The 24,204-nt window shown below is 38.2% G+C and overlaps 1 protein-coding gene across 1 annotated transcript in view; it reads right to left on the bottom strand.

The window, feature by feature from the left end:
• Positions 1-24,204, bottom strand: part of csmd3b (CUB and Sushi multiple domains 3b) — a 423,699-nt gene that overhangs the window by 307,396 nt on the left and 92,099 nt on the right. Inside the window, exon 3 of the mRNA XM_059556241.1 lies at positions 12,852-12,964. Within this exon, the coding sequence (XP_059412224.1) occupies positions 12,852-12,964 (113 nt within the window). The remainder of the gene's footprint in view (positions 1-12,851; positions 12,965-24,204) is intronic.

Below are 24,204 nucleotides of genomic sequence, written 5' to 3'. Positions count from 1 at the left end.
GCTCAACAGTTTCGATATTTCGGCCCGAAGTATGTGTGCTACTTCTGTTTTGACCGTAGTTTCGACGCGCGCTGAGAAGCGCGGTGGGCGTCGAGAAAACTGTAGCGAGTAGCCTCTCTTTATAATGCCTAGCACCCAATCCGAAACCCCTGGAAGCGCGGACCATGCATTCGCATGAATGGCTAAGGGCTGGATGTGACACGCGCTCCGTTGACTGGGCAACGGCGGCGCTCGAGTGTGCTGCGCATCTGAGGCGGGGAGCGCGCTGATCACAGCGGGCAGATCGCTCATCCTCGACCCCGTTCCGGCGCTTAATCGACTGGAGGGAGGCTGAGCGGGTCCCGTGGGACTCAATATATCTGCGAGTAACCGTGGGTTGCATGTGTGCACTTTTACCACTTCCAACTCGCCGTCTGCCTGTGCAGAATGTACGTGCACGGGCCTCGTTTTTACAGAAGCCCTGCGCCGTAAGTGACATAGTGTATGTGGGCACTGGGAAGTGGGCACGTTTACTATGCGGCGCGCTCGACCGATCTGTGTCGATCTTATGTGCGCCCGCCCTGTGTGCAGGGCTGTGCTTACATGTGGGGATGGGCACTGGGTAGTGGGCATCGTCACTGCATTTAAAGCACCATCGGCCGTGGCCGGACGAGCGTGCACGGGTTTCGTTTTTACAGAAACCGCATGACGCGTGTGACATAGTAATTGTGGGCACTGAGGGGTGGGCACGTTTACTATGTAGTGTGCGCGACCGACTTGAGTCGACGTTATGAGCGCAGGCCCTGTGTGTAGGGCTGTGCTTACATGTGGAGATGGGCACTGAGGAGTGGGCATCGTCACAACATTTATAGCACCATCGGCCGTGGCCGGGACACCAGAAAAAACGCTGTTTTTGTGAAACATCTGGGTAGCCGTGATAACGGCTTTTGTGTGCAGGCAAGCGGGCACTCGTGCAGGCTTGCTCATTGCAGAAAACACTGAGGCAGTCGCAACTCTTGGAACTGCAACAGCGGCGCGCTTGGGTGAGAGCTCGGCCGCAGCGGAACTCGAACACCGGCGCTTTCCCAGCAGTGCTAGGATGCTTTCGGGGCTTCTGGCTTCACCGCAATCCTCTGCCGCGGCTCCCGCGGCGCGGGGCGACGGCTCGAAGAGCGAGAACGGGGTCCCGAGCTGCGTTGCTGACGCTGTCGTGATGGCGCAGCAGGAGGCGGTGGGCGTGACTGAGAGCTCTGTGGGGCCGGTCTAGAGCGGCTAGCTGCAGAACTGGAGCGCTTCGGCAAGAAGTGCTTGAACGCCTGTGAAGCTTTCTGGTCCTCGGCGAATCTCTCCACAAACTCGTTGACGGAAGATCCAAAGAGGCCGGTAGGAGTTAGCGGAGCGTCAAGAAACGCAGCGCGCTCAGACTCCTTGATGTCAGAAAGCGTCAGCCACAAATGCCTCTCAGCCACCGTAGCGGAAGCCATAACCCGTCCCATGGCCTGTGCAGCGGACTTAGCAGCGCGGAGGGAGAGATCCGAAGCACTCCTCAGATCCGCGAGACAGATCGCTTCAGGTCCCATCTCATCCAGCTTGCGGAGAAGATCGCCCTGGAAAATCTGTAGCGTCGCCATGGTGTGTAACGCAGACGCAGCCTGCCCAGCAGCAGAGAATATCCGTGTGAGCAGCGATGACGTCATGCGGCAGGCTTTGGATGGCAACGCCGCCTTAGTCCGCCGTCCAGCAGAGGGCGGGCAAAGGTGCGCTGCTATAGCCTGTTCCACCGGCGGAAGTGACAGGTAGCCTCTGTTCTTAGCACCGTCCAGTGTGGAGAATGCTGGCGAAACAGATGAGCGGATTCTCGCCGAGAATGGAGCGTCCCAAGCCTTCGCCACTTCTTCGTGAAGCTCAGGAAGAAAAGGGGCGTGTTTTGAGCTTGAGGAAGAGCGCTCATCCGGAAGATAGCTACCATCCAGCCGGGAACGTGAAGGGGGCACTGGTGCAGACCACTCGAGGCCGAGGCTCGCCGCGGCCAACGAGAGTACACGCATCAGCTCCTTATCGATATCCCCCCGTCTGCTGGGCCTCTGAGCAGCTGGCGCGAGATCCACGGAGCTCGTCCAACCCTCACTGCCCGAAGCCAGCAGAGAGCACGTGTCTTCTTCCTCCGACGCGGGCCTGAGATCCACTTCCTCCGATGACGCGTCGGCAAGCAGCGGACACTGAGCATCGGGAAGCGATGCAGGGGAGACCGGCGAAGCGGAGGGAACCGGCGAGCTCGGCCGAGCTGGAGGCGGTTCTGGTAGGCGCTGCGAGCGGCGCTTCTTACGGCGCTGCGGCGCAGCGGATGATGCAGGCTTCGAGAAGTATGCCAGGCGAGTCCTCAGAGTCACCATAGGCATCAGCTCGCTATGAGGACATCCTCCATCAGCGAGCGCGAGCGCTGCATGGTCTTCACCCAGACAGGAGACGCAGATGACATGACGATCTCCTTCGCTGAGCGGGGTTCTGCACGAGCCGCACGAAGGCATCTTTAAAAAGACGCAGCTCTTTTGTGAACGTGCGTCGCAGGGCGAACACACACACAGATTATGACAGAACAAGGATTATAAAGGATATGGGCGCCGGATAGCGCAGCAGGAACGGCAGTGGAAGGCGGCGGTGCCAGCGGCTTCAGGATGGCTCGTCCTGCTGATGTGCTCTTCCAGACGGCGCTTGCTTCCTCGTGATCCAGCGATGCGTGAGCTTCGCTGAAGAGATGAAAAATCAGGTGAGTCAGCCTTTTCGAGCTCCTTTTATAGGTTGGGCCACACCCGTTTCGGCGGGAAGTGGCAAGAAGGGCGCGAAGTTGCCGCAGAACAAGCCAGTGAGCGAGCGAGCCGTCTCGCCTATGGCTGTGTACTGCTGCAAATGCGCTTTACAAAAATACAAAATTAAGGATAATTTTTTGCTTCAGTATTTCGTGAAAAGAGACTTTTCCCGTAGCGTCTTAGCTAAGACGCAGTACGAGAGAGCTCTCGTAAGAGAACAGAGACTTATGTAAAATTAATCAAGTCAGCATTTTCTGGATTCCTGGGTCAGAAGTCTGTTCACTTGTTTCTATGGGCAGTTTTTGGGATGTATAACATTCTGATCAGACCCACTTAATTGGGAGGGAGCAAAATTAAATATGGTGAGCCAAAAACAAACAAACAACACACAATTCTTCAACATACATACAGTATATGTTATGGATAGATAATTGAATGAATGGTTTGTTTATTACCTAGATTTCTAAACTACGAGAGTAAAGGGACTGAGATTCATCCCACTGAATCAAAACTTTTGAATCAGTTCAGCAAAATTATTAATTCAGTTTGTATCACTGATTCGTTTCAATGACATTTCTGTCAAAATTAGTACACAATTAGCAGATTTCAAGTATTATGCATCAAATGTAGTGCAAAAACATTTTAGTATATTTATTTTTCCCTAGGGTTATTAGAGATCGTTTCAAAGATTCACTCAACAGATTTGTTCAAAAACAAAAAGGCAGCTCTAATAAATAAATTGCAATTAAATTAAATTAAATTAATTAAAATAAAATGTTGCCTTCAGAACTGCCTTAATTCTTCATGGTATAGATCCATCAAGGTGTTGGAAACATTCCTCAGAGATTTTGGTCCATATTGACATGATAGCATCATGCAGTTGCTGTTGCTGCAGATTTGTCGGCTGCACATCCATGATGCGAATCTCCCATTCCACCACATCCCAAATCTGCTTTATTGGATTGAGATCTGGTGACTGTGGAGGCCATTTGAGTAAAGTGAACTCATTGTCATGTTCAAGAAACTAGTCTGAGATGATTTGAGCTTTGTGACATGGTATATTATCCTCCTGGAAGTAGCCTAGAAGATGGGTACACTGTAGTCATAAAGGGATGGACATGGTGAGCAACAATACTCAATTAGCCTTTCGCCGGCCCCTCTCCCAAAACGGCCATTGTCCAATCACACATCATAGCAACCGTTACTATGTGAGGCATTTCCGACCATAGACATATAAATGCCTAGACGTCTCATTGGCCGCTCGACCGCACGTCAACGTCGCCGCCATATTGGAGCGGGCAACTCTCATAACTCTCACATCAGGACAGAAGAAAACATACCTGACTCATCGACAGATTGGACACCTACAAACCGTCACACGATAATAAAAACAGATCTCGGGGTGTTATCTTTCACAAGTAAGACTCAACTGTTCTTTCTCTATGTTTTTTGGTCATTTTTAACATTGACAGCTTAATTAACCACCAGTGTCAGACTATTAATAATAGCTAGCGATATCGCTAACGTAGTTAGCAGTGAAAGCTGAGATTTTATAAGAATTCAAAGTTCAAATGAATTCTTATTACGTTTTAACTTATATTGCCGTTTATATAATAAATTAAATGGTGTTATGAGCACAATATACAGTGAGCCCTTTGACTGTCCATATTAATGATGGAGCTAAAGCTTCTCTCTTTAATTTCACTACCGTTACTTATTTACAAAGATTAAGTGGTAACACTTTTAGAATAATGGTCCTTTAGTTAATGTTAATGTTAGTTAGTTCATTAATTAACATGAACAAACAATAAACAATACATTTATTACTGTATTTATTCATCCTTGTTCATGTTAGCATTAGTAAATGTTGAAATGAACATCAACTAAGATTAATAAATGCTGTAGAAGGATTGTTCCTGCTTAGATCATGTTAACTAAAGTAGTTAACTAATATTAACTAATGGACCGTTATTCAAAAGTGTTACTGATTAAGTTTTATCATCACTTGATTATAAGGATTTCATTGCTTTTTATATGTTTTCTATGTATTCTTTTTTTCTTCCCTTTTAGCCATTTGCAGGACAAGGACAGCCTTAAGGAAAGCTGAGGAAAGCTGTTCTCTGCATTTCCAAGAGACAAGACTATACCTCCCTAGACTAATGTTGTGTGTGCATGTATATATTATACTTAAGGAGCTCATTAATTAAACACAATTTGGAACTCATGTCCACAATTTTTTTGTGTTGTGTCATTATTTGTGTCTTAATTTGATTAATAATTATTACACAAATAGTATTTTAAAATTACATTTAAAATTTTTTTATTTTACTCTTTAATTTACTATTAATTTATTCTTCATTTTTGTCTATTCTGTATTATTCCACCCTTGATATTACATATTCTTCTTGCTATTATTAACCTATTGTTTTTTCAGTTATTTATTATGGTATTATTCATATTATACATATAATTTTATGCTATAATAAATCTATTATATCACATATGTTATTGTACCATTGTACTCGCTTTTCATATTATTCACAGTTGTACTACATATACTTTTTAATATAACATATCACTTTTACTATATTTCTACTGTGCACTGTATCAGTGCATATTTTCATTTTCACTGGATCCATAAAGCCTCATCAGTTACATGTGTTACTATTTGTTGTGGAGTTAATTTGTAGGCTAAAGTGCTATCAAAATGAAAAGCAGACTACAAGTGTGTCACTTTTTCATTTGTATTTACTTGTTTTATTCAATTTTCTCAATTAAAGATGTATTATTTAGATTTTATCCCAGTCTTTCAAAGGGAATAAGCTGTGTTCTGACCTGAGACACAAGAAAGAGAGAGAAAAAAGAAAGAAAAATGTTGGGATTGAACAAAGAGAAAGCAATAAAACTACATTTCAGTTAATGTACATTCAAATTACATTACATGCATATGTCACGGTTATACTAAATTAACATTAGAATTGTAAACCGAAAAAAATCGACGAAATCAACAAGTGAGACAAATGTGAGCTTTCACAATTCCTTACGAAAATTTATAATTTTCCAAACCTAACTAAATAACTGGAGGCAAAGTTTTTTTTAACTGCACGTAGATCACAAACCTCTGAAATCAGTTGATAAATGTGAACGTTATCGTGTTTTTATTCAGAAAAAACCGCAGCTCCCCCGTCTACTTTCATTTGTTTTTAAGGCAGTCTTGCCCTCACTAACATGGCGACGCGTTGACGTATCGCGGCAACTGCTCAAAGCCGCCAATGAGATGTCTAGGTATTTATATGTCTATGGTCCTGACAAACTTTGACTCCAAGCAAGATGGTGAAGCGGTGCGCCCATGGCGTTTGTAAATCGGACACTAGAATAGAGCTGTAATCGGGCCTTAAAAGTTGGGCCGGACAGGACCCGAGCCCGACAGATTTCGGCCCGAGCCAGACAAGTACATTTTGATTGACAGCTTTTTAAAAGCCAGAACCGGTTTACAGCCCGACATTGTTCAAATGTACGCACACACACAGCTCTTTTGCCTTTTGTCAAGAATGAGTCATTTATACATGTTTTAACATAATTTATACATGACTAACGTAATAGGCCACTTGGAAGTTTGAACAAAGAAATAAAATAAGTCCTCTGTGTGACATCGTAACATCTCAGAACTCTAAATAGCCCTAGGTATAGACTCATTTAGCCTATAAATAGGCCAACGCACCAATAAAAACGAGTCATTCTTAAAAATTTTAATTAAGATAAATTCTAAATTAAGATGGGTATTTGGCAATAACAAAATTAATTAAGATAAAGACTCTGCCTTATTTGCTTGCCATAGCAGCTGAAATTTAATAAAAGAATAATGCCAACATTAGCCTATATAGGCTAGCCTATATGTCTACATTATGCATTTAAGACTCAATTAGTATTTAGTTATCATTTTTAAAACCTTTACTCACCAAGATAATAATAAAAATAGCTACTCGCAATAGACAATAATAGACCATAACATATGAAAGAGAACTTTCCCGGCAGTGCAAGAGCATGACTGGTACACAAGGCTGTGCTGGTTGCATTTGAGGTACAGGTCATGGTGTTTCTCAGATTTTGCTTTTTTACCCTCCACGGCATACTGTAACCCCTTTTGCCTCGATCTGGAGGATATCGCGGAGGTATTACTCCAAAAAAGGTCACTGACACGCACTGGTATACCTCTTCCCGTCATGGCAATCTGTCGCGCTGGTCGTGTTTGACCATTTGTTTGTCAGAAGTAGCAACAGTAACTAAGGGGGGTGGGGCTCGGCGAAAGGCTAATTAGGCTGTGATATTCAAAAAATGCTCAATTGGTACAAAGGGGCCCAAAGTGTGCCAAGGAAATACCCCCCACACCATTACACCACCAGCAGCCTGAACCACTGAGACAAGGCAGGATGGATCCATGCTTTCATTTTCTTTACGCCACATTCTGACCCTACCATCTAAATGTCGCAGCAGAAATCGAGACTCATCAGACCAGGAAACGTTTTTCCCATCTTCAGTTGTCCAATTTTGGTTGTAGCCTCCATTTCCTGTTCTAAGCTGACATAAATTGCACTCGGTGTGGTCTTCTGCTGCTGTAGCCCATCTGCTTCAGGGTTTAAAGTGTTGTGCGTTCAGAGATGGTATTCTGCATACCTTGACTAAAACGAGTAGTTACTGTATTTGAGTTACTGTTGCCTTTCTATCATCTCTAACCAGTTTCCCATTCTCTTCTGACCCCTGGCATCAACCAGGCATTTTTTTCCACACAACTGCAGCTCACTGGATATTTTCTCTTTTTCGGACCATTCTCTGTAAACCCTAGAGATGGTAGTGCATGAAAATCCCAGTAGATCAGCAGTTTTTGAAATACTCAGACCAGCCTGTCTGGCACCAACAACCATTCCACGTTCAAAGTCACTTTAATCCCCTCTTCCCCATACTGATGCTCAGTTTGAATGTCTTCACCACAACTAGATGATTAAATGCATTGAGTTGTTGCCATGTGATTGGCTGATTAGCAATTTGTGTTACCAAGCAACTGAACAGGTGTACCTAATAAAGTGGCTGGTGAGTGTATATTTCACTGTTTATTAAAAGATCTCACTTCACCTTTCTTTCTTTGGAAGCAACAGTTGCAATAAAAAAACCTGGAATCAGAATCTAATGGCCTTACTGGCGAAGAGTTTTTTCAAAAACATTACATAAAAATGCTTTCATGAATGAAGAAACATAAACCTTAGAGCCACAGGGAATGCAAAACACTTGCTCAGATATCCCTTTTAGATGAGAATACATTTTTAATAAAGCTAGCGTGCACCATTAATAATAAAGCACACTTTAATATTCATACTAAATATACTGAAGGAAATCCTCTACGTTCAGAAGGTCTCCGAGGTCCTTTAGATGTACAAGAGGTTCTCCTTTAGGAGCGAAGCAGTGAAGTACAGTGATTTGGATGAGCTCAAGAGAACTTCTCGAAGTTGCCAGACTCTGCACGAATATTGTACGATATATTCTACCTGCACTAGCCCTCATGAGAACAATAGCTCCAGGCATGTGTTTACAAGACCAGGAGTAGAACTGCTGACTTCCTCTCAGAGAAGCTAGTTTCACTGGTGACAGAGTAGTGTCTTTGAAATTAACATGTTCTACACCCACACCACCCTTAGATAACTGTCTATTTGTCATTGTCTGAAAAGAATGATTCCAAAATCCTTCAGGAAACATTTGTACGTTATTTTAGCTGTTTGTGCATGTTTTTGTCCTTCCGTCATCTGTTTTTAAATGTATTCAACATTTCCCATCTGAACGCAAGAGGTAGAAGGAGATACCTGGAGAGTATCACGCAATCTTTGGTGGTCCATGGTTCAAGAAGACAAGAATATCTGGATCCATGTGTTGTGTGCAGCAGAATAAAAGAGTGAATGGAAACTAATTCCAAAACACACTTTCACGAGTCAACAGGAACTGGTCATTAAATACCAGGGTAGCTAAAATAATGATGCAACATGTAAAAACATTCAGATCTTAGTGCTGGAGTAGAATAACAAAAACAACATTGTAAATGTAATCCCAAAAAGAAACAAGAAATAAATAATTAAAATGACCAATGAGATGACATAGAACATTTTACTAAAGAAAGAAAGAAAGAAAGAAACTCTAAAGTTTTAGAACACCAAACTTCATCCTCCTCAAGAAGAAGTAAAAGAAAAAAAAAATAGACGAACACTGCAACAAGTAATGCTAACATATTAATAATATTGCTGTAATATTAAAGTCCTCAGAGATAATTGTCACTGCAGTCAATAACTGAAACGCAAGATTGCCGGTAGTCACATATGTATTAAAACGAGTCAAATTAGCATCAGTGTCATGAACAAATGACTAGCACTGGCCACATGATTGCTTATTTAAAATACTTCAAATTCATTAACATTACACTGTAAAAAATGTTGGGTTGTTTCAAGCCAACTTTGGGTCAAATATGGACTAGCTTTTGGGTTAAAGTTTTATATAAAATTTGTAAAAGTCGGGTTAGTCCATATTTGACCCAAAGTTATATTGAAACAACCCATCATTTTGTAGAACAATTCATATGTGCATCCAGATGTTGTGAATTAGGTGAATGTTTTCCATAGAATAAATATTGTGTGTATAAATACAAAATGGTATATGCAATTATTAATAAATGAGACCAATTATTTCCTATTTCACATGCACATTTACTAACATTAGTATTAAAAGCACAGCAGGAAAAAGTAAGTAAGCAAAGTAAATAAACAATAAAACATTGCCAGATTAATTGTAATTCGGTATAATTATTGTTGGCCCCTCAAAAGAAAGAAAAACCAACAACACAAGTGGACCCCAGAGAACATTATTATAAGAGAGAGCCTTTAAAAATAATCTCAGTTAATTGTTTGGAAGACTGCCTACCATTTAGCATGCTTTTGCCAATTTTAACTCTGAGACAGATGAGGAAATGGGGACAGAGAGGTCGAGTGGGACCGTACACAACACAAGTGAAAATCAAGTTTTTAACGGGACCCAGTGCTACTGCTGGTAATATAAAATTACATAAATGTTTGATGAAAAACAGCTGGCGTACATTCCTACATTAACCATCCAGTGAAGTAAAAGGAGCCAAACATTTTTAATCGCCAAAGAGTGAATATTGCAACCACATCCTCTATAGACACATTCCTATTGATATCTTGTCTATTGCCAATAGCATGTTATTGACATACAGCTAAACCTCCCCAACCTCAGCATCCATCCGCCCATGTTGAATCATTAAGATCATTACCAGTCATACAAGGAACTCTGCTCTGCATGAAAGTTTATTCAACCGAGCATTTCTGGGACAGACTGCTTGATGAGGCTATATATTCCCAACTGCTGTCCACATTATGAAACATTTGATTATGTAAACACACAGGACACACGCACTTCACATCTCAAGCTGAATTTCACTTGATTTTGAATTTGTGCAAAAAATACAAACAACACATTATTATAAGTTATGAGTGCTTCTGTTGTTTGCAATGCAACCAGGCAGCCAACAGTCTGGTGTAACAATGACCTTGTGGTGTGTAATGTTTAACCAATAAGACAATAAGTGGTTGAGGCTATCCAGTGCAGGTGTGTACAGTTAGGTCCTTATATATTTGGACACTGACACAATTTTCATAATTTTGGCTCTTTATGCCAACAGAATTAATTCAAGATGAAACAGAAGTGCAGACTTTAAGCTTTATTTCAAGGTGTTGAACAAAAATATAACATAAAATGCTTAGGAATTATAACCATGTTTATACACAGTTCCCCCATTTTCAGGGGCTCAAATGTAATTGGACAAAGAAATATAATCATAAATTAAAATGTCATTTTAATATTTTGTTGAAAATCCTTTGCAGGTAATGACTGCCTTAAGTCTGGAACTCATAGACTTCACCAGAGGCTGGGTTTCCTCCTTTGTGATGCTTTGCCAGGCCTTTACTGCAGCTGATTTCAGTTGCTGTTTGCTTGTGGGTCTGTCTGTCTTTAGTTTTGTCTTTAACGAGTGGAATACATGCTAAATTGTCCTGTTAATTTTTGTTACATTTTTTAATGCAAAAATTGGATTTTAGTCTCTCTCTTTCTAGCCTAGTCTCTATTTTAATCTCAAACACTGCATTAATTGAAACATAATAATAAAAAAAAGGAAAAAAAATGTTCTATTGTCAATGAATTTTACTGAAGGGAAAAAAGTTACATTTCAGGTGTCTGGTCACTTTTTGACTGTGAAGACCATGAGTGTGACTCTCAAATGAGGAGCTGGTTAAAAAAATATGCCAAAGACCTTATTTGCTTTAAAAGAAAATGAGGATCACTTTCCCTAAGTGAAGACTGCATACTCAGTTAGCTCTGAAACATGACACGAAGGTCACTCACTCTACTTGGGTCTATTATAAGCATATTTTAAAAGAAGGCAGAAAATATACTGCTTAATAAAACCATGGTTTAAAGCCTCCAAAACAAATAATGAGTGCATTTCACCATGACTTTGAGAGAATCAAGCTTTTTAGTTTTAGAGTTGCATTTAATAATATTTTAAAGTAATGTACATCTGTCTAGATTCCTAGATATAAAATAAATACACCATTATAACGCTAATAAAGTGCATTTCTTATGCTATAAACGACACCATAAATTGATGTTTCTCAAAAAATCAATACAGTCAAATACTTTCATAAATTTCGATGTAGATGTGTTTTAGTGGGGGAAATATTTATTTGATCCCCTGCTGATTTTGTAAGTTTGCCCACTTACAAATAAATGAAGGTAGAAGAAATTATCTGTGGGAGCCGGAATTCCTGCTGGTTTGTACGGAATGAAATACTTCACTCACTGAAATGCAAATCAATTTCTAACTTTGTATGTATTTTTGTGGTTGTTGTGATGTTTTTGGTTGATATTCTATCTGTTAAAATAAACCTAATATAAAAAGTACAGACCCTTAAGTTCTTTGTAAGTAAATCGGCAGGGGATCAAATGAATATTTACCCCACTGTAAATGTCTATTTCTACGTGAACTAGAAAATTACCTGAAAAAAGTTTTAAATACCTTTTTAATTAAGCCAAATTTGACTTATTGTGAGCCAGCAATAACTTTTACTTAAGCTGTGTATGAGATTATTAAAGCTCACAGCTTTCTTGCAAAAGATGTTTGACGCTGCAGTAGTGAGACACTTTTTCCCTGCACAGTTTGATCCAAAAAATAAAATAAAACATGAATCAAAAGGAAGGGGAGGCAAACAGGCCAAGACACTGAAACAACACAGTAAATGATGCTTCAGGCTGACGCAGCCTACTTCAAGTGACTCAGATCAGACAATGAAAGACACGCAGAGCGGCTCTTCTACACACAAACAAGACCACACTCATCCATCTCCCTCCTACCACCTCACTCCCAAAGCTAATATGTGTAGTGAATGTATTTCCTCCCATTCATCCAGCCGCCAAATGCTCTGATAAGGAAAGAAGTTCAAAACCCAACTCTGCTGTACATAAATATGTTCACAGAGCAAAGTATGTTAGCTTGTTTATTTAGCATAATACATAAATCCTTAGCCTGTACATCTTCTTAAATAAGAATAGGAGGCTCTAAAGCACAGCCAAGCAACTGGGAGAAAAACCCAAGACTAATGCACTAAACAGATAGAAGTCATGTATCCTTCACTATCCATTAGTTAACTTGCTAAATAAATTAAATACAAGGTGATATAATGCTCTGTGCTTTCTATTTTTTTTTTTTTAGCCAAAGCCTCCAGACAGTAATTTGATTAAATTTAATGTGGAGTGATGAGGTCTGTAGTCAGAGACCACCTCTTCAATGAGGTTTAATAAATACAATTATGATTGGCACAGATTGCAGGGTAGCCTTTAACTCACCAGGCCGAGTGGTTCTTAAATAATGCCGCAGATTTCATCTGATATGCACAATAAATGACAATATAAGTGTAACAAGACATAGCACAACACAGAATGGACTGGAATATTTACCTTCATAATAGATTTTAAAGCCGTGCGCGCTCACAGCAAAGTCACTGGTGAGTCTCAAGGAGAATACAGACCCAGTGCTTGTGACGGGAGGGGGGATTTGGAAACCCGTTAACCTAAAGAGAAGAAAAATAAGCACAAGTTAGAAAAGAAAGATCTTATACACATATCATCTCATAACATGTTTAAAAGTTTTCAGCACTCACTATGCATGGTGTTCGTTTTGTGATTTTTGTGATATTAAAACACATCTCATGATTTCTTTAGATGTAATAATAAATGAATGTTCTTTATTCAGTAAGGATACATAAAACTATTAAAAAGTAAGAGTAAAGACATTAATAATGTTACAATCTATTTACATTTCAAACAAACGCGGCTCTTCTGAACTTTCTATATCAAAGCATCCTGGTGGGAAAAAAATCCACAAAACATATAAAGCACAACTTTTTTCAACCTTGATGATAAGAAATATTTCTTGAGAATTCTTGAGATAGATTACGGTTTTTATTGCAACAAATTGAGCCTTGGATTCCAAAAAGAAAAGAAAAAGAAATAAATCTTGAAAAAGCTTTACTAACTCCAAACTTTTATATTTGTAGTGGTTTATTTCTTTTGTAACAGAGAAACAAAGGTTGGACTCAAACCTATAATAATTTATTCACTAAAATAATGTTTTTTTATTTGGTGCAAGGCTTCACACAGACACACACAGATCTCACATAAGACAATAAATTGATAATACAAAATAAAAAAAAACCTTAGTGCTTATGACAACATGGCTAAAATATAGAAAACATAGTGTGAAACTAATTTGATATGGCAATGTTTAGTTAAATCTGAACCTGTCTTCTCAGAACTGCACATTATTTCTTGATGTGAAAGCACTGGGTTTCTTCCCCGCTTTATTTAAGCTCCAGAATAATCCCCAATGCTCATGTGTGCATGCAAAGAAGTCATTTCGTCAAACCACTCCTTGGGGGCATCCAGACATCACCAACGTTAAAAGCCACCAGCTGTTCAGTGTTGTGGACTTGTTTTCCCTTGTTTTACCCCTGTTTTCCTTATTCAGTCTTTCTTGTTCCTTTCCTCATCGTGTTAATTTGTTTCCAGTTTTGTTTGATTAATTAGTTCATTTGCTCCCAGGTGTGTCCCATTGGTGTCTGTGTATTTATAATCTGTTCTGCCCCTTGTTTCCTGTCCACTGTTAAACTTCATTCCTGAGTTCCAGTGATTGTATTCCTTTGTTTGTTGAATTAAATTCTCATTAAAGTATTCTCCAGCATCTTCTCGTTTCTCCCTCATAAAGCGGGACACCAGCATGCTACAGAACATATTTAGAGGCATCGACGAAACACACACTCTGCATAAGGAAATCGTGTGTTAGCAGAGCTGCTCGGTATCTCCATTTAGAAAATCAATTAAGTCAGCAACATGTTAAGATGCGGAGAGGTTTTTAAAAGTATGTGTGGGTATTTGCTCAAAAAGGTGTGCGTCACATGGACAGAGTTTCTTTTGTTTATGCTAATGAACTCACAGTGAGACTGAAATATTTATAAATGGCTATGAATAATATCCTTAGGACACTGCAGTTTTGTTTGAATAATATTAACCTTTAAACTTGTCCTAAACTTCAAAGACGGTTAGAGAATAGATTAAAAGACTTATGTTCCTGAATCTTATGTAAATTCATACATGGCCAAGTTGCTTCTTAAAAAAAGAATCTCTTTTTTTTCCTTCAAATGTTTAGCCAACCATATTAAAAAGGTGAAATAACAAAACATAGTAAAAGGCTTGGGATAAAGCAGCTTCCTTTCACGGGAAGGGAAATATTGAGGCTAATGATTTAACATGTTTGACACAGCCAATCAGAATATTTGAAGTGTAAATTACTGCTGTTTAAATTCAGATTTAAATAGAATAAACCTCTTTTATTACTTGATGCTCTACACAATTTTTATTCAATGAAAAGTAACTTGGGAAAGAAAAAAAAAACACTTTTATATGAAACACTACAGTGCATCTCTGCCAAATTTCATCTTGGGAAGTAAGGCATTAAATACTACGCAAATCACCATCTTGTGCTCTCTTGGCAAAGTTTTGCTTATTAAAGCCAATACTCTACTATTGTCTGAATTACTGCATATATTACCAGATACCTTTTCATTATTCTTGCTGGACAAGGGAAATGATTTGGATCTGTGAGGATGGATGGCACAGAATCTCCCAGTACTGCCTTAACGTATGTGTATGGATACATTCGTCTCTTTTCAGTGACACTCCAAATCAGTTTGTTTGTACTCTGAGGTGGGTAGTAACGAGTAACATTTACTTCGTTACATTTACTTGAGTACATTTTTTGGGTAACTAATACTTGTGGAGTATATTTAAAGATTGGGATGGGGAAAAGATGGGGGAAAATATGTACTACTTTGTTATTGCGACACTCCTCTCGTTACTTTATCTTAATGCAATACAAGTTATAAATGCTTCCGTTTCTACTTTTCTCTTGGCAATGAGCGATGCCCATTCGCGAATGATTCATTCTTTTGAGTCAAATCTGTTCGAAGGCTTGATCAAACCAGTTGGCAAACCAGTGAACTGGTTTGTGAATCAGTTTGAATGACTCGTTCAGTTCCCTGTGCTGAGCCGTCGGAAGCAGTTATCACTCAGAGTTGTAACAGAAAGTTTAAGAACATCAAGAGCATTGAAGATGTGGCTTTGGATCTGCACTCAATTGAAAGCAAATCTGCAAAGGCTACTGTTTGCTAGCAATGAAGATCTTTATTAGATTAACACCATGTGTGCTGTTTACGATTCAACAGGTATAGATAGGCTACTTTTGACTACAGTACAAGAAACCACTATGACATTACCAGTTTGTTGTGCGTGTAACTTATACATTAAATACAATGTATATTATTTTACATTAAATAAGCTGTCACAGAGTATGAAATGAATACCCCCCAAAACTATGTTAGCGCTGTTCCAGGAGGAATGCTTTTGCCTAGACACTATTAATATTGATATTTCCACAATATTTTTATATAGAATTATAATAATTCTGTGATGCAAATCAAAATTTTCATCAGCTGTTAGTCCAGTTTTCAGAGTAATATGATCCTTCAGAAATCATTCTAATATACTGATTTATTACCAGCGCTGGAAACAGTTTTGCTGCTTAATATTTTATGGAACCTGTGACATTTTCTTAAGAATTCTTTGATGAATAGAAATCTAAAAAGAACATCATTAGTAGTATATCAACATATTGGAATTATTTCTGAAGGATTATGTGACACTGAAGACTGGATTAAAGGCTGAGAAAAAAAAAAAAAAAAAAAAAAAAAAAAAATATATATATATATATATATATATATATATATATAAAATACACACACACACACACACACACACACACATATATATATATATATATATATATATATATACATACACACACACACACACATACATTACATAAATGTTATCTATATATCTAAATAAAAATAGACTATAGATATAGAGTACATGATTCTTGTACGTTGCTCAGACTATTACTATTAGTTTTTGGGTACCCTACCCACTTCTGTTTGTACTTAATATAACAGTACAATGTTATAGATCTTCTGTTACAGTCTCGGGGGTGAGTTAAAGCATGCATACAAACTGCTACTTGTATATCAGACTGCGGGACCGGGTTTTAAAGGTTGCTGGAGATCAGTGGCGCTTGAGTTCTTTAAAAAGGAACAGCAGCTCCGTTCAGAGTCCATCCATCCCCAAGGGCTTCGCTAACTGCTTTTTTCGACTACTGCGTGAGTTGGAACAAATCTATCTCCTCACTCTGCCCACAGCCAAAACAGTCGGGAGCCTCCACTCTCTGCTGCTCGTTAGATGATCATCGGGGCTTAAATCGCTTGGACATTCTGCTTTTGGCCCGAGAACATGCAGCAAACTCCTTTGTCTTCAAGCTCCCAGCCACCAATCAGCTCACGCTGCACACTTTAAAAGGCACCATACTGACAGGGTCAAAAACCAGCCTGTCATACGAGTTAGGATTAAAAGGATGGTTTAACCGAAAACTGTCCAGAAAATGAAAGATTCTTGTGTAAGCAATAGTGTTCCAGCATCAAACCTTTGACCTGAAGTGTTTCATAAAATGTTCAAAGGCAATACAGGGATGGTAAAGGCTTAAGTACTGTTTGGATGGGATTTCAACATTTACAGCACATCTGAGTTAACAGGGGACTTCAGCAGTGATTTCATGTACTGGTTTAGGCAAGATTGGAAACTCTGTTTTTAGTTTTTAGAAAATTGTCTGAATATGGACAGAATTAAGATCAAAGCTTATGCTACTACTGTGTGGTATAAGCGTATGTCAAAAATTATTTCCAGAAGGACTTTTGGATTAATTCCATCTTTTAAACTCACAGATTTGGCTTCAGACAGGAATTATTATCATAAAACCCCAATGTTCCTAAAAATAATACAGTATTTAATTTGTCTGTAAAGGTTCGTAGGACAAAAACACCAATACATTAAAAATTTTCAGATTTTTTTTTTGAAGTCTACACGTATTTGTCTTGGAAGAACATTCACTATCCTAAATTTTTCATGAACGTAATGCATTTCTCATTTTGATTGGAGAGGGCAGTCTATATTTCATTTTTCTTTCTTATGTCAAATGAGTGCTTCCAACATGGTAGAAAATTACCAAGATCCATTTTTACCATAAAAAAAACAAAAACACTTTGATCCACTGCTAGAAGAACATGAAACATTTCCACAAAGACACCATTACACCCCTGCCTCTAATGTTGCTTTATTCCTAATGTGCATTTCCCCTCCTTTTAATCCGGTAATTACATTTTGCCAAATATGTTCATTCATACTCATTTATTTCTCTGATGAGATTTCTCTGTTTCTGTCTCTCTCCTCCTTCTCTTTCTGTCTGTCTGTCCCATTAAGCAATTAAAGAGTGGTAAATCTTTCTTACACAACCCGGGGAGGAATAAATAAAAACACTCAGCGTTGCCACAGAGGTAGTGCAGTGGGGAATCATGAAAAAATGTGTCTTTATTGCTTAGGGTTTGATTGGAAGTTTGATCTGCTCCAGTAACATCTGTTTCAGGGTATTCATTATAAAGAGTCAGAGTGGGAGCTTATGATCCAATAAAATCATGTTATTTTGTAAGTGAAAATTCATCTTTCCGTACTTTCCTTAATCGGTGTGCGTTATTCGAAGTGATAGATTTGAGTCAATTGATTTTTTTCCACATTAAAATTCCTCGTGTGTTAAAGGATAATGTGATTCCACAGGGAAGGTGCAGTTCCTCTGCTTATTTGATCGTTTTCTTCTTGCTGTGGTTACATACGATCGCATCTGAGAGAGTAACATGTTAGAATGAGAGTAAAGACGGATGGGTTTAATAAAGATATTTAAACAGGGTTATGATGTCTTGTACGTTGCTCAGGGACTTCAACCACAAAACAAATGAACTTGATGAAGATGGAGATGTCAAGACAATTCATTTCTCTCACTAGAGAGCTAGACACAGGTCAAACAGCAAGGCCATTTATTGGTTTTGTGGATCTGCAGGGTGTTCGACCAATTTAAACTGGACACCTTTGATGTCAGATGTGAGATTTTGAAACGTGGGTAGAAAATACTTGGTGTCATGTAGCATTACATTGATCTTTATCATTCTGAGACTTCTAAAAAGGTTATAATGAATACTATGATGCATTACAAAACTTATGGAATGTTTTCCGTGAGAGGACTCTCATCTAACGTCCATAACAGTACAGCCTCAATTATATTTAATTATCATCAACCTCAAAAAGTCAATAATCTGATAAAAGTCTATAGGATTTTGTCTAATGCAAAAAAATGTGTTGTTTTAAATGTTACAATGCAACTAATTTAAGCTGCTTAATAAAGCATGAATGATTAAAAAGTTGGTACTGCAACCAAGTGTGACAGTCCAAAGAAACACGCAAACTTTAAACTGGCCTATTTGGTGTTCTAGAAATAAAACAGCAATAACGCACACTTGTGATATTCACTGTGAAATTCTAAATATAATGGTAAACTATGCTTGCTTTTGATAAATCCTAAATACAGTGTAGTGGGCCAAAGCTGGCACAACAACACAAATGGACACAAATTTGTATGAATGCACATATACACCCACACACTACAAATGTTTTGGCAGCTTCCTTTACTATACTGATTGAGTGAGTCTATTTATATTACAAGGACATTACTTCCAAGAAAATAATTTATATTCTAGCTATATGGCAGAAAGCATCAAATATATGAAAGAATGGTATAGAAAACCACATATGCAGCAATGGGAATAAAAAAAAAGCAACCTATAACAGTTTTTGATGACTGACCGTACATTTACTTTAACCTTTTGACATTTTATACATCCCATCATATGGTACATTACTATTTAATCTAAATATTGGTGAAGGGGGCTTAGAGTTTAGGGAAGCTTTCAGCCAAATGAAAACAAATGATATCATGGTTCCCCCTAAAAGATGTAATGCCTCTCATGGGGAAAAACAGTCCATAAATCTTCATTTGTCAAGATGGCTCTTGCAGATAGTCATTCATAACTTTGAGCTCACTTCTCTCAAAGGTCTGTGGCATATTGGAAGGCAGTGGACTGAAGTTCAGAGTTTATGCAATTGCCACAATTGTGAAAGTCAATAAAAGTAACGTGGACGTTTCTTTGTAAGCAATTCTGTCTTTCTATAAATGAGAAAAACTCAAACTGACAGCCGTATAAAATTACAAACCAGGATAACTAAGCAATTTGAGAGTCTATAAAGAAAGTTTCCTCCAAAATGTAATTTTCGAACATTGCTTTATGCATTAAAATGCTGTAGCAAAGGGAAAAACATAACAGCTTCAAGAAACTGACTTGCCAGAAATATAGATCTGTCTTAACACTATTAAATCTTCACAAGTTCTCTCCACTGATAATGAATATCAGCCATATTTACAAAAATTTCCACTTCTTAAAGAATGTGATATCTAATATTAGCTAATTTCAGTCCATTGACAATTATGTGAGCTCACTCTTTTATCTGTTATCCATTAATCCTTGTTGTAGTTTAAAATGACCTCAAACAATGTGCAAAGCCCCCAAAAGAACTCAAATTAAAAATGCACAATAAGCCACGAGAGACTGAATTTTAAAGTGAATCCAACACAACCGATGTCTCGAAAGGTGATCGTTAGATCTATGTCCAATTTTAACATAAAAGTTAGTTCTATTCATTAATTTACTGTGAATTCACAACATAACTACATTATCTTGCATGAACTGTAAAACATGCACAATTTGATACAGTTACATAAATTATTATGATATTATCACAGTATTAAGTTGACACCTTCAAGTAAGTTAACTCTAAATCCTTTATTTCAGTGGATCAGTTTTGTTTCCTTTCCATTGTGTAAAAATCCAGCTAGTTTAACTTCCTCACACTTCAAGACATGTACATTTTTTTAAGTTTCAGTTGAGCTCAAAAGTTTCTGCATAACAAGAACGACCCGCACCAGTCAAGTTAAGAACCACTGCTTTAGATTTTAACTTTTAAACAGTTTCCCATCAGTCTAGTAAATAATGAGGACAAGACAAGTGTGTGGGCGAGCGATACCTCGAGAGATTCATTCCAAATATCTGTGACCACTCAGCGAATCAAACACTGTATCTCCTATGCCTTGAAACAAATCACAAAGTTGTGTGGCAAAATACGGCGGGCTATAGCACGCCCCAGCTGCTAATGCTGCAGCTCACTACCCCAGATTAAAACCCTTCTGTTCTGTCTATATCTGCCCAGCCAGACGTACCACTCACACAAGCATTCCGCCTTATCAAAATCCACATTCCATCAGCACCATACTCTCCCTCAGTGGAGGGAAATTGCCTGCCTTCCACCCCAGCCCCCCCAGTTCCCCACCCCCAAAGCAATCTGCTGCTGAGGACAGTTCCAGTCTCCCACTCAAGCAGACCCAGCTATTTATATGGAACCTTCTGTTCACTAACATGGACACGGATGCACTTGTCTGGCTAATGAGCTTGGGATTTTATGAGGCAAGCATAGTGGTGTACGACCACTAAGAGTGGGTCACACCTCTGGCTGAAAGACATTTGTTTTCAGTTGTTAAAGAACATGATCTTTATGTACGCCACACGCTTTTTGGTGGGGACTCTTAATTATTACAGGAACAGTCTAATTAGGAATGTCATGTCATTCTAAATGACCATTTCTGACTTTGGATGCATATATGAACTAACCGAGATCTTGAGATGAATATTTTTGGTCAGTTTTTTACTCAAAGTTAACATAAGGCACAAGATGGTAATAATTGAATAAGGTAATAACTAAGAATGCCTTTTAGACATTCTAAGTTGACATGTAGTTGCAAAGTTAGAGTAGAATGTCCATGAGGGACTATCAAAACATAATGTTAACAGATATCAAGCATACAGACTACTAATACTCTAATGAATGGTAGTTGACAAGTAGTTGAAGTTACCTATAGCTAGAATGTCAAAGGGACCATTAAAATAAATTGTTACCCTTTGGGAGACTTAGGCCCAATCCCAATTCTACCCCTTAGCCCCTCCCCTTTCCCCTTGTCTCGATTCTCTTTTGGTTGGAGGGGTAGGGGTAAGGGGAAGGGCCAGATAGCCCTTCAAATTGAGATTTTTCATACTCAAATATCATACTAGGTCACTTGAGAAATTAATAAATCATTGGAAAAACAATCAATAGACCACTGAAGAAAAAAAAAGTTAAAAAGTGGAATTATAATAATAATAAAAAAACTGTATCCCTGTAAAGCTGATTTGAAACAATCTTGTATAAAGTGCTGAATAAATAATTGTGACTTGACTAGAATTTAAATAAAAATAGTAAAAAGTAATTTAAAAATACAATACGATATAGAAATAAAGATTTTTCAACCACCTCTTAACCACAAATTAATTTTCTATTTCATGATTTTTATATTAGTAACTGATATATATATATATATATATATATATATATATATATATATACACACATTTATCAATTCCTCAGTTGACCTGATATAATTATTGAGACCCCATTTAACAATTCTTCCAAAGAAACAAAAACAGATTTGAAAAAAAAAAGATTTGCCACATTAATTTATTTGTGAACTATTTATTTAAATACAGGTAATGCATTTCCAAGACTGCTTCTTCTGAGGGAAGAACCTGCAAAAAGATTTTTAAAGAAAAAATAAATTGAGAAAAATAATATTTGCAGAGTTACTTCAAAGATTTATTAGAGACCCTTTCAAAACATTGTGATGTTTGATCTCACTGTATTTTTGGCTTTGTATTAGCTCATCTTTGTTAAGTGGAGAGACCTGTCTACTCCCACTCAGCATGACTGACTTGATCTAGAATCAGATCGGAGGCAATCAAGCGGGGGAAGTTTTGATAACAAAGGCGACCTACAGTGCGGTTGAGGGGGAGGACATCGCACGTCATAAGCTGTGTGGACTCACTAAAATAATTCAGGCTGTTGAATAGCACTGTCACCCTCGCCTTCGTGGCAAAAACACAGCTCGGTCCTGACTTGTTAATCTACAGAAGCGATCAGTGATCAAGCCACATACTGTAGATTAAATACTATATATATACACACAAATAAAAATACAATACTATATCTATTAACTAAACGATTATTTTAACAAGAAACTCTATCTTTGGTTAATTCACTCCCAATTCTCTCAGATAGCTTTTCAAACAGCATAGATGGAGGTCGATCTAAGTAAACATGAGTCTTTGTAGCGGTCTGGTACCTGATTTATGAGTCTGGCTAGGTAGAGGAGAAGCGAGGCCATGGTCCCACATGCTGCTCTGTCATCTGGGTAAAGGTTAAAACAGGCCACAGGACCATCAGCCCTCTAGAAACGTGCTGTTCATACCGTTCATTACAACTGGCCTAGCTAGAAAATCCATATGTCATCAGACTCAGAGCATCATAGCAGTGACCACAAGATCTGAGGGACCCACAAGCTAATACACACGGGCTCTCAATTCCTAATGCACAATCACACAATAATTACTAACACTTATATGATGACAAATAAAATAGTCAGCTTCTGAGATAAAACTTGGACCTGATGAGAATCAGAAAGAGATATCAAAGCAAAATATACTGCGAGTCAGATATTAGCACAAATGAAGTTTCTGAATGATGTAAAATCCATCATTACTATCACTGACATTTATTATCAGGGCAAGATATAATTTTCAGTCTCAAGTAATGGTGTCTTTTCTCAATTTGTTAGCGCACAGCTCTGCTCATTAACAGTTTGAAGTCATAGAACAATTTCATTCTTCACTCTCTTCTAAAAATGCAATAAAAATAAAAAATTTAATGGGGTAATTTGTCTCTGAAATAGCAACAGGTGAGAATAAATGTCAAAGATATAGTAATAATATCCACTTAAGAAAAAAGATGAATCAGAGACTACCACATATAATATCAGCCATACATTACATGAATCATTATGTACATTTACAACTTAAAATGATTCATAATCTATTTATATGATCAAAAACTGTCAATGTATACAAGGTAAACTTTTCAGATGAATGATACTGATGAAAGCTTGTTTAAGGATGTTGTCATTGTGCAAAGGAAGAGATCAAATAATTTTTTGCATACAGAATGTACAGTAATTTGGTGCCATTCCTGAAAGTAAAGACAAAACACTGTGCAAATAGAGATATTTGAGGTTTCTGGTTTGAATGAAGCTCTTAGGTTATTCCTGGAAACATTGACGAGATCTTCATCTGTCATTTACTCGCTGCTTTAAATAGCAGTTCAGATCAAACCATCTTTCACTGATTTCTCTGAGCACATGCAGAACAAAGAGCATTTAAATAAACAACCCAAGGTAGAGAAAGAAGTTTGCTTCTACTGAACACAGTCACACCAATGAAGAGAATACAAGTATGATTGTTACTGAGAAACAGATTTATTGTCTTCAAGTTACTTCGAATTTGAATAATATTAAATGCAGTACAGCTCTCACTAACAGCAGAATACCTCTTTAAATAAGATCTGAATATGAGAATGATATTCTCAAGAGTGTTACAACTTTCAGCTACCCAAATCACAGGTGCTTCCGACTGTGACCAATTAAGTTCAGAGAAAGAAACTCTGCTAGACCCTCTGCAGAGTTTCTTACATCTATTTATAATCAATAAACATATGATATTCAGTGTTATGTCTTACAACAATTTGTTTTGACATATTTATAAAATCTTGTAGCGTTATATAAAGTTTCAGT

Source organism: Carassius carassius, chromosome 8 (genome assembly GCF_963082965.1).
Source record: "Carassius carassius chromosome 8, fCarCar2.1, whole genome shotgun sequence".
NCBI lineage: Eukaryota > Metazoa > Chordata > Actinopteri > Cypriniformes > Cyprinidae > Carassius > Carassius carassius.
This window is presented reverse-complemented; position numbering and strand designations above follow the sequence as displayed.